The sequence below is a fragment of the Garra rufa genome, chromosome 10 (genome assembly GCF_049309525.1).
Source record: "Garra rufa chromosome 10, GarRuf1.0, whole genome shotgun sequence".
Taxonomy (NCBI): domain Eukaryota; kingdom Metazoa; phylum Chordata; class Actinopteri; order Cypriniformes; family Cyprinidae; genus Garra; species Garra rufa.
Genome location: NC_133370.1, coordinates 1,044,682 through 1,057,499, shown reverse-complemented (window position 1 = coordinate 1,057,499; position 12,818 = coordinate 1,044,682). Strand labels below are relative to the sequence as shown.

The window sequence follows — 12,818 nt, the reverse complement described above, 5'->3', positions numbered from 1 at the left end:
ATATCAGGAATTTTTTTTTTTTTTATGTTTCAGGCACCAACATTTGAATGACTATGAAACAGTATTTTGAATTAGTGATTGGCTTTTTAGGGATTAACTTTCAGTTTTGGCTGAAATGGTTCATTCCTTACATAAATATAAAGGTGAGGATGTTCCTCATAATCTCTGCAGACTCTTGATGAAATAATTGAGGCGAGAGGTTAGAAGTCAGTGTTTTTTTCTCTCTTGATTATCGGTTTGTGTCTCTCAGGACAGAGCCGGAGAACAGCAGCGATCATGTTTCATCTCCTTTCATCTCCAAGAACCCAGAGGAACCACAATCACACACACATGCGGCACTAAGACCTTCAGCTCCATTTCATACAGAAAACCCAGCCCAACATCTCCAACATCTGAGCACATCTGCTGTGAGGAGTTCAGTCGGCTCACATTCACCTGTTAATGCATGATTTGTGCATGAAATGAACAGAGATGCAGTCAAACACATCATTAGAGAAACGCTGTCGATGATTTTGAGCCTGCAACACCATTTTGTCTGAAATGTTAAAAAGAATAATTAAACAATTCTGTGTCAGTATTGTTTTTTTAAATGGAAAAAATTATTTCCAATTAAGTAAAAAAAAAAAAAAAAAAATAAATAAATCTGGCACGTGCAAGTGCACAGTATAATGTTTTGGATGAATAATTTTGTTTGCCAACATTTTTCAAATGATATATTCAGTTTAAACAGTAAACATAAAGATTTAGCAACCAAAAAGGAAAGAAGAAAAAAAGAGAAATATTTTCAGTTGCCAAAATTCTGGTTCATCACAAACTTTTTTTTTCTTTTTTCTTTTTTAAATCCACTGAAATTTTAGTAATGAAAATACTTTTTTTTTCTCAGACACTATTTTGAAACTATTTTAAGTTTAATTTATACTATTTAATTTAAATATTTTCAGTTGGTAATATTTTTGTGCATCACTATTTTTAAATACATTTTTAAAAATAAATAAACCCCTATTTTGAAACTTTTTACATTTTTTGGTGTTTCAGATGAATATTTTTAGTTGCCAAAATTTCTGTACACCACTATTTTCAAATAGGATAAAAATAAATAAATCTATTTTGAAACGATTGAAATTTAATTATATACTATTTCATATTTTATAATATGAATATTTCATAATTTAATATTGTCAGTTGGCAAAATTTGTGTGCATCAGTTTTTAAATAGGATTAAAAAAATCTTTTCAATTAAATGAATAAATCTGATATGAGAATGCGGACACTATTTTGAAACAATTTTAATTTTCAGATGAATATTTTATTTTGCCAAAATATCGGTGCATCACTGTTTTGAATAGGATAAAATATATATTTTTAAATAAATAAATACATTTGATGTCAATGCAATGCAGACACTATTTTGAAACTATTTAAATTTAATTTATACTATTTAATTCAAATACTTTCAGTTCGCAAAATTTCTGGGCACAAATATTTTTGAAAGGATAAAATACATTTTTGAAAAAAAAAAAAAAAAATAAATCAATTCAGACACCATTTTAAAACTTTCAGCTAAATATTTTCAGTTGCCAAAATTTCTGTGCACAAGTATTTTTATAAATAGGATAAAATACATTTTTGAAAATAAATAAATAAATAAATATATTTGATATGAGAATGCACACTATTTTGCAAGTATTTTAATTTTTGGATGTTTCAGATAAATATTTTCAGTTGCCAAAATTTCTGTGCATCACTTTTTTAAATCAAAAAATAAATAAATAAATAAATAAAACAATAAATAAATCCGATACATCCATGCAGACACTTTTTAAAACTGTTTAAATTTAACTGATACTACTTAATTTAAATATTTTCAGTTAGCAGAATTTAAGTGCATCACTATTTTTAAATAGAATAAAACACATGCAGACATTATTTTAACTTTTTTTTTTGTGGATGTTTCAGATAAATATTTTCACTTGCCTAAATTTCTGTGCATTACTATTTTGAAACAGTATTTTGAAAAAAAAAAAAAAAAAATACTAATACAGGTTTAGTCATTCTTTAGTGGATATTTTGAGACATTTAATCCTCGAATAAAAGTAAAACTCAAACAAACACACACTTACTGTACATGAGCTGACAGTAATGAATGAATGAATGAGGATGACAGCATGAGACACTCCATCAAACCAGAGAAAACATCAGATCTGACCTGAGAAAAGAGACTCATCATTCACTCATCGTCATCTCTCACACTCTTCCTCACACAGAAAACACTTCTCCAGCTCACTAATCTTCATCACACTCAATTAGAAAAGCTGGAGAACATGACTAAATGATTTTTCAAAGTTGTAAATAAAACTTATTGGATTCTGTTTAACAAGAAAATGTTATTTCAGCCTACTTCAAAATGTCACATTTAATTCAAAGTGAGTTGTTGTTTCTTTATATTTATTTGTGAGATTTACTTGTGAAATTAGTTTCAAAGTGAATTCCAGAGCAAATGTTTTTCAGAGCAGTTTAGACGATGAGCTCAGATCCAAACACAGCTCAGAGCTTTAATATGAAACACTGACGAGCTCCTGCGGAGAAAATCTCATTAAAACATCATCATCATCATCTTCATCAGAGCTGGACAGACGAGTCTTGAGTGGAGAAGAGAAGAGAATGAAAGCCTTCATCGTGTGTTTGTGCTCTGTGTGACTTCAGCTCTGATTAAAGAGAGAAGAAAACAGGACGATCCGCAGGAACAGAGACCTCCTGCTGCTGGAGATACAACCAGCGCTTCTCATCTTTCTCATTTCTTTAGGACAGACATCAGCCGGACTGACTCCATATTACCCACATTATCACTGACGCTACAAACTTCGGGATCAATGAGATTTGTATTGGGTTTTAAGAAGTGATGCTCATCAAGGCTGCATTTATTTGATTAAAAATATAGAAAAAACTCTAATATGTGACCCTGGACCACAAAACCAGTCTTAAGTCGCTGGGGTATATTTGTAGCAATAGCCAAAAATACATTGTATGGGTCAAAATTTTTGATTTTTCTTTTATGCCAAAAATCATTAGGAAATTAAGTAAAGTTCATGTTCCATGAAGATTTTTTGTAAAATTCCTACTGTAAACATATCAAAATGTAATTTTTGATTAGTAATATGCATTGTTAAGAACCTAATTTGGACAACTTTAAAGGTGATTTTCTCCGTCTTTTAGATTTTTTTGCATCCTCAGATTCCTGATTTCAAATAGATGTATCTCAGCCAAATATTGTCCTATCCTAACAAACCATACATCAATAGAAAGCTTATTTATTGAGCTTTCATATGATGTATACATCTCAGTTTTGTCAAATTTAACCTTATGACTGGTTTTGTGGTCCAGGGTCACATATTATGAAATATTATTTCAATTTTGAATTAACTGTTTACTATGTGAATACATTTTAAAATCTAATTTATTTCTGTGATACAAAGCTGAATTTTCAGCATCATTACTGCAGTCTTCAGTGTCACATGATCCTTCAGAAATCATTCTAATATACTGATTTGCTGTATTTATTTGATCAAAAATAAAGTAAAAATGTGACATATTATTCTAATTTAATATAGCCTGGTTTCTATGTTAATATATTTATTCAGTAATTTATTTGTGTGATTAAATGAATTATAATGTCAGATGAATAATAAGGTATGATTATTGAAAATATACACTAACGGTCAAAAGTTTGGGGTCAGTAAATTTTTCTTCTTTTTATTTTTTTGAAAGAAATTAATACTTTTATTCACCAAGGGTGTGTTAAATTGATAAAAAGTGATAGCAACTACTTGCATTGTTAGAAAATATTTATATTTTGAATAAATGCTGTTATTTTGAGCTTTTTATTCATCAAAGAATCCTGAAAAAATGTCACAATTTCTAAATAAATACTTTGCAGGGCAACTGTTGCAATATATAATCCAATATAGATCCAATATAGATCATTCTAATAATAAATCAGTATATTAGAATGATTTCTGAAGGATCATGTGACACTTAAGACTGAAGTAACGGCTGATAAAAATTCAGCTTTGCATCACAGGAATAAATTAAATTTTACAGTATATTACAATAGAAACCATTATTTTATATTGTAATAACATTTCGCCATATTACAGTTTTTTTTATATATATTTTTGATAAAATAAATGCAGCACTGATGAGCAGAAGAGACTTTCTTTAAAAACATTACAACTCTTACTGACCCCAAACTTTTGACTGGTAGTGTATTTCTAAGGATAACATAAAATTATATATATTTCTAAGGAGTTTCAGCCCCTGAGATGAGCAGCAGATCTGGAACAAGAAAATCAAGAATTTAATTAAAGATTGTTGACACACGCACGCACGCACGCACGCACGCACGCACGCACGCACGCACACACACACACACACACACACACACACACACACACACACACACACACAGACACACAGACACACACAGACACACACAGACACACACAGACACACACAGACACACACACACACACACACACACACACACACACACACACACACACACACAGACACACACAGACACACACACGCACACGCACGCACACACACACACACACACACACACACACACACACACACACACACACACACACACACACACACAGACACACACACACACACACACACACACACACACACACACACACACACACACACACACACAGACACACAGACACACACAGACACACACAGACACACACACACACACACACACACACACACACACACACACACACACACACACAGACACACACACACACGCACACGCACGCACACACACACACACACACACACACACACACACACACACACACACACACACACACACAGACACACACAGACACACACACACACACACACACACACACACACACACACACACACACACACACACACACACACACACACACACACACACACACACACACACATTTAGTTACAGAAATGAATTACTCAAACAGATACATGTCCTGAGGGAAATCAGCACACGTGACATTAATGCACATCAATCTGAGGCTCTGATTGGAGAACTGAAACACATTTCTGCATTTGAACAAAACAATCAGTCATGAACTGAATTAATGATGGACCGAGTCTTTCACAGCAGAAGCGCCTGCCAAAAAAACAAGAGTAAATGTTCAGAAAGTGTCCTGTGAATCAACAACAGATCAAATTCACAACATCATCCCTGAATAGAAGAACCGAGAGCAGAGACTGACATCTAGTGGACACTCAGTGCAACTACACACACACACCACTTATATTTAATAAACTCAAACTGTAAGCTGACTTCATATTTTGTATTTTAATTCAACTCAATTTGACTTCAGAATCAGGATTCCACGGCCATGGAAAATATGGATATATGAGCGAATTTAATGATTTATAGATGTGAAAAGTAGAGTTGTACAGATACTGTAAAAGTGAAATGAAAAGTGAAAGTGACTTTTCAAACACTACCTTTTTGACTTTAAACGACTTCAGAGATCTCACTATCAAACAATGTCTTTCAGAATTAGAAAATAGATGAATAAAAACATACAAATAAAACAAAACAGCAAAAATATAGTGAAAATATGTGCTTATTGAAAAAATGAAACACTTATTTCATAGATACATTTCAATAATTCAAGCACTTTTCAAGAACGTCTTCAGGAATATTAATATTTTCAAGGGTTTTCCAGGCCTTACATTTCAAAATGTCAATTTCAAGCATTTAAAGCACAACCCTGGAAAAATCCATGGATATATATATATATATATATATTATTACTGACATTACTGCTTTTGAACAAACTTATCCTCCTATCATAAACAACTGGAAAAATCAAGTAAATGATCATAAAGTGTGTGAAAACATTCAGTTCTTGAGATTTTTGGAATCACAAAATGTAGTTATTTTAAATATATTTTTTATTCATTATTAACTGTGATTAGAGATGCTCCAGTTATGAGTTTACATAAACACTAACATTATGAAAACACCAGAAAACAAAACACAAATGATTGTTTATGATATTTGAGCACTGATGCAGCTGCATGAACAGATTCTCAAATGACCACAAACACAAATGTATCGATTTCAACAATATTTTATTCCAAAATAAAAACTCAAAACAAATCACATCAATTGCATTCATCGCTCTTTTGTCGCTGGTTGAATCCCGTCCCATTACACACTCTAAAAACACTACAACCTCTCAGGGTCAAATGTAGGGAAGGGTCAAAGGTCAAGGCAGGGGGATTTCTACTGCAAACCTTCTGTGGGAGTTTTAGTACCAAACTGAAGCGCCGCTGCGTTTCTGGTCCAACAAATAAACCGCTGTTTTACAAAGTTACCAAAAGCCCTTAAAATAGTGGACAACTCTTTCTTTTAACTCTTTTTTTTTTTTTTGCTGTTTTGCATATATAATGCAGAATCAGTTAGTGCCAAAAAACAATAACAACAACTGTGAAACAAACCATTGCAATAAAAATATGCCTATGATTCAAGTAGAAATGTGTTTGAGTTCAGCCGGGGTTTGTTTTCTGAAGCTTGAGTTTGAAGAGCTGAAAATTTTATCGCAAAATCAAAGAAAAAAAATCCTTTCGATTTTGACCTGGACGTGTTTCTGTGAGATTCACCTTGGACTATAAATAAACCGAAGTGGCATAAATTAATACTTTGAATCATTTTAAGGAATCAGACATTTTAAGGCAAAGATTTTTTTTCCTGGAAATCTCGTTTCCCCCTTTTCGTTTGCGAGTCCATCCTCTCAGTGTGGGTTTGGTTTGATGAGGGTGAAGCTGATGGTTCCATGATGAAGATCTCATGTGCATGTCGTCTGAGGTCAAAGGTCAGAGGTCAGAGGTCGCGTGCTGGTTTCAGCTGATGAGCTCAAGGGGAAGTTTGGACCTTATTCCTAAACAACACAAACAATCAGTCAAACAGGTGATTAAGTTCTTCAGTCAGTCGGTGAGTTTGAGAAATGAGCTTTGAACAGATGGAAGCTGCTGGACACATCTGGATCATACAACAGCTGTTTAGTGGCACATTTAAAAAAAAATAAAAAAATCTAAGATTACCAGAATAAAGTCAAAATATTTCGAGAATACAGTCAAAATACTACTTTTTTCTTGTAAAATTTAAACTTTACTCTCGGAGTATTCCGACTTTACTCTCGCGGTATTACGACTTTACTCTCGCAGTATTCCGACTTTACTCTCGTAGTATTTCGACTTTACTCTCGTAGTATTCCGACTTTACTCTCACGGTATTCCGACTTTACTCTCGCAGTATTACGACTTTACTCTCACAGTATTTCGACTTTACTCTCGCGGTATTCCGACTTTACTCTCGTAGTATTTCGACTTTACTCTCGTAGTATTCCGACTTTACTCTCACGGTATTCCGACTTTACTCTCGCAGTATTTCGACTTTACTCTCGTAGTATTCCGACTTTACTCTCGCAGTATTCCGACTTTACTCTCGCAGTATTTCGACTTTACTCTCGTAGTATTCCGACTTTACTCTCGCAGTATTCCGACTTTACTCTCGTAGTATTCCGACTTTACTCTCGTAGTATTCCGACTTTACTCTCGCAGTATTTCGACTTTACTCTCGTAGTATTCCGACTTTACTCTCGTAGTATTTCGACTTTACTCTCGGAGTATTCCGACTTTACTCTCACGGTATTACGACTTTACTCTCGCAGTATTCCGACTTTACTCTCGTAGTATTTCGACTTTACTCTCGTAGTATTCCGACTTTACTCTCACGGTATTCCGACTTTACTCTCACAGTATTTCGACTTCACTCTCACGGTATTCCGACTTTACTCTCACGGTATTTCGACTTTACTCTCGCGGTATTCCGACTTCACTCTCACGGTATTTCGACTTTACTCTCGTAGTATTCCGACTTTACTCGCAGTATTCCGACTTTACTCTCGTAGTATTCCGACTTTACTCTCGTAGTATTCCGACTTTACTCTCACAGTATTTCGACTTCACTCTCACGGTATTTCGACTTTACTCTCGTAGTATTCCGACTTTACTCGCAGTATTCCGACTTTACTCTCGTAGTATTCCGACTTTACTCTCGTAGTATTCCGACTTTACTCTCACAGTATTTCGACTTCACTCTCACGGTATTTCGACTTTACTCTCGTAGTATTCCGACTTTACTCGCAGTATTCCGACTTTACTCTCGTAGTATTCCGACTTTACTCTCGTAGTATTCCGACTTTACTCTCACAGTATTTCGACTTCACTCTCACGGTATTTCGACTTTACTCTCGTAGTATTTTTACTTTATTCACATAATTTTATGACTTAATTTTTTTTTAACGTGGCACTAAAACACAAGAATCATATTCTACTTGTCAAATATAAACAAGTTTATAAGTTTATACTTTTTATGTGGAATTTAATGTTTTCTTTTGATTTTGGAGTGAATAATGTGAGCCAGACGTGTTTGTGACTAGCTTTGTGTGACACTTTTGGAATAAAGCCTAGAAAAATGACTTCTGTGAACAAAAGCGGAGCGGAGAAACAGCACCATACAGGAACACATTTGTCTGTAAATGTCAATGTGTCAACAGCTCATGACCTCAAAAACATTCCCATTATTGTTTCAAATGTACTGAACACACATCACTGATAAAAATCATGCGATTATGAAGCAGTGAGCGTCACACAAGATCACAGCATGAGGTCAGAGGTCAGCACAGGTCAGCGCTGAAAGAGATTCTGGGAACAAGCACTGGTGAATCTGTAGGTTTGAAATGTCTGAGGAGACTGATGATGAAGCACAATGAAACAGGACAAACACAAGCGTTAGATGCATGACGTTACACCAGAGCATCGGCGGTGGTGGCGGCACATGCAGCGATCAGACCGTCTTACCTGCGTGGTTCACGCGTCACCTGCAGCAGGTGAGATCTCAGTCTCTTTATGAACCACTACTTTAGTGACGGACATGTCTGGGTGCTGCTCTTTGGCCTCTTTAATGGCCTGAGCCAGAGCCTGACCCACAATACACCAGCAGAGGGAGACACAGACCACAGATCAATCAATCAACTAATCAATCAGTGAATCAATCAATCAGTTCTGTTGATATCAGCACACATTGATTTGAAAGTTAAACAAAGACCCACAATTGTCATGCAATCATTAATTACATAAAGATCTGCGGAATGATTAGAAGATTTGATTAGTTTATAGTCATCATGTAACATGCAATTTATAGGAATAATTCAAGCAAAATGAACATTTCTATAAATAATATAAAAGAAAAAGTGTCTATTTAAATAGACAGAAGAATGTAATGCATGACAATCCTTAATACAGTTGTGTTTAGAAATATTTTAAAATATGTTTACTTGAAAAAACCTTAATAGTTAATGGATTTTTTTTTTAGAAATATATAAAAAAGTTTGACAAATATTTTTTTTTTTTTTAAATATGTTTGTCCTTGATGAACTATAATACAATTGATTGCAGATTTTTTTTAAAGAAATATCAAAATATGTTTATAGGTGACAAACCTTGGTACAATTAATGCATTTTTTAAATTTTAATATTTTAAAATGTTTAAGCTTGATTAGGTTAGTTCACCCCAAAAAGCTAAAAGGCTAATTTTCATTTTGGGATGAACTACCCTTTAACAACCCTTTAATACAGTTCATGTAGGTTTTTTGGAATTTTTAAAATACGTTTATAATTAAATAATAAATAAAACGATAACTAAAAAAATATATTTTAAATTTTAATGTTGCCAAACCAATTTTTGGGTCTCAACCATTCAGTCAAAGTCAAAGCAGAATCACATGTTTAATCTGGTTCTGAGTTTCCATCTATCCATGTCTATGACAGATAGCTTTCTAGATATAGTGGGTTATTCTCAGCTAGCTGGTTAACCCACGGCTGTACCTGATCGTGGTCGATGTCTGCGTCTCCTGTGATGACAATCCTCTTTTCAATGCGGGTCTCTGATATGCCGTCCTTCACCGTCTGACAAAAACACACAAACACAATCAGACACAACCAAGCCTTGAGTCGGGAATCAAACTGGGGTCCCTCTGACCGACGTATGTAGACACACTAACCACGAGGCTATAGGCGCCAATGAAAGTGAAGAATTTAAGACAGAAATATTAGTATAACCTATAGCATAAAATAAAAATTATATTGCAGTTCTATCACATTTTTTATTTTTATTTTTACAGAATAATTATGTCTTCACTTTCTATAATTAGAGCTAAAATGAATAATAATAGTAATAATAACAATAATAACAACAATAATTATATTTTATTCAATATTACTACATTTGAAATATTATTACAGTTTATGTTAAAAATGATCAAAATATTATTACATTTTAAATTTGATTGGGTTATTAAAAAGTCCAGTTACAAAGCTTCATATCGAAAGCTATTAATCGTATTGGAAATCAGAATATGACATGACCCTGATTATAAGACGACCCTTGTTTTTAAAGATGTACCTTTTGGAAAAAGGCCTTTTGAAAACCAAATATTGTGTTTTATTAAGAAAATGATTTTTCCTTAAATCATTTTCATAATGCATATTTTCCTATTTTAATTTCTGTTTTACAAGTGGGTAAATACTAGTAAAATGTACCAATAAGCAGATTTAAAAATATACTTTTTGTTATACCATAAATATATAACAGGTAGCCCATCTGAATTATATAAGAATTAGGCTATCCATCTCATAGTAGCCTACCAAAATAGAAGTGAAATCTTTTTCATTTGTTAAACGTTTATTAATCCATTAAATTTGACACTGTTTTTTATGATAAATTTGTATTAAATAATACAAAATAAATAAAATGGAAAACTAAAATTAAAAGGCCCTAAATTAAAAGGTGGCTTAAAAGACTTTAATTTAGTTTTTAAGTATACATTTAATTAAATTTGAACTTAATTCAATTAATAATTCAGTTGTACATCCATTCTCAGGGTCTAACAAACATGAGGAAAACATTTCCTTCCATATTAAGACAGTGACTTGCTGCGATCTACTGGTGGTTCGGTTTCATATTTAAAATTATTGAATTTTTCCAACATTTTAGATTTATATGTTAAAAAAAGTAAAACATTAATCTTATAACATTATTTATGCACTTGCATTTGCAATTTTACTATGTAAATGCATTTTTAGAACCTCTTATCTTCATTAAACACAACTTTCGATGCACGTTTTGTTTTTCCTGTGCAGTGGAAAGAGTTTGTTGATACTGATGTAATTTGATTGGTAACCATACAGAGTCTAATTATTCTAACTGAATACATTGATAACATTTAAGAATTTGACGTAAATGATGACACATGCATTTAGTAAGGTTAGAAAAGTAAAGTTAAAAAGTGTCCTAAAAATCAATTTAAGGCAAATGTCACAAATATTCTGATTAAAGTAAGACCTTATAGAGCAGTGATGAGACTATTGCTTCAGAATGGATTACATTTACGTCAAAGAAAAAAAAAAAAGGCATTTTTTGGCCCGGACAAGTAAAGTGAATGTCTGATTTATTTGTCTAAAGGACAAGCACATGTCAAAACTTAATACTTAATGCTTAATTTTTTTGTTATATATATTATTAAATATGCATTTTTTTTTTTCAAGAAATGGAGTAAACCAATTAAGGGAAAAAAGACATTAGGCCTGAAACCCAAACCAGAAGACTGTCGACTGGAGCAGTGAGTGTGTCCACTGACCTTAGTGATGTGTGTGGTGGTAGTGGTGCTGTTGTTCTCTGATGTGATGGTCTGAGCGCTCATGAGGACGCCTGGATCTGCATCACCATCTGCATCAACCTGCAAACACACACACGGACAGATGTGTTACAAACACACACTAGAAACTGAATCAGACAGTGCTAGAGAGTGTGCTTTACCTCTGAAGACTCGTATGTGATGGTCTTGGTCTCGGTGTGAACCACAGGAACGTCTTCAAGCGCTTCCTCCGACTGCTGATTCACAAACAAAGAAAAATCACTCTAAAACACTGCAGAACTGCTTGAATAAGCAACACCAGCATCGCAGATCAATGTTTTTATGATGGTATACTGACATTTCACAAAATTATAAACCCAACCTCATCTTAATTGACAAGGGACCCAAGGAAAACACTAAACTGTTTATATTTCAACAAGAAACTGCAGTCGCAACCCATTTAACTTCTGTAATCTGACACATTTTAGGATATTCAACAGGAAAAAGACTGACAATTGACCATTTTTTTGCATGCAACATCATGCATTTTTAAGATGCATGTGATGTTAAGTCTGAAATTAAAAGTTGGGGATCAATATTGAATAATACTATTGATTCATCTGCACTGACACTATCTGAACTGATCAGAATAACTCTGTCTTCTGTGCAGCTAAAATTGACTTCCTTTATAATTTATACACTTATGTTATTTCCATGAAACTGCTTTGAAACAATCTGTACTTTATGAGACTTGACTTGGCAATTGGTTTCTAAATTCAGCCATTTGTCGAAGCCAAAATCTGGCAAAACATCCTCAACAAATGGAAACTTCCAGCTGCTCATGAATAAATTCATCCAGGCATGCAGATGTGATGAATGCAGTGTGTTAAACTACATCTGTGATCATGCAGCGTCAGATGAACACGTGTAATTAACCACACTCATCAGCGAGTGATCAAACACTTCCAATCGTGAAGCAAGAAGAGAAAGAGTTCCATCATTAGTCAGTGCTGCTGTCACTCTGTGACCCCAGTGCACACT

General features: G+C 33.6%; 1 protein-coding gene across 9 annotated transcripts in view; it reads right to left on the bottom strand.

Annotated features, from left to right (window-relative positions):
• Nucleotides 1–6,133: 6,133 nt before the first annotated feature.
• The window catches only part of epb41l3b (erythrocyte membrane protein band 4.1-like 3b), a 77,496-nt gene continuing 70,811 nt past the window's right edge, over nucleotides 6,134–12,818 (bottom strand). For 4 of the 9 annotated variants that reach the window (XM_073849025.1, XM_073849018.1, XM_073849026.1 and 1 more), the window contains 5 exons: nucleotides 11,960–12,034; nucleotides 11,781–11,879; nucleotides 9,970–10,050; nucleotides 8,944–9,063; nucleotides 6,134–6,959 (listed from right to left, as the gene is read on the bottom strand). In XM_073849025.1, the coding sequence (XP_073705126.1) occupies nucleotides 8,953–9,063; nucleotides 9,970–10,050; nucleotides 11,781–11,879; nucleotides 11,960–12,034 (366 nt within the window). In that variant the 3' untranslated portion in view covers nucleotides 6,134–6,959; nucleotides 8,944–8,952. Of the gene's footprint in view, nucleotides 6,960–8,935; nucleotides 9,064–9,961; nucleotides 10,051–11,780; nucleotides 11,880–11,959; nucleotides 12,035–12,818 lie in introns of all 9 variants that reach the window. The other 5 variants (XM_073849020.1, XM_073849027.1, XM_073849019.1 and 2 more) reach the window with 4 other exon arrangements.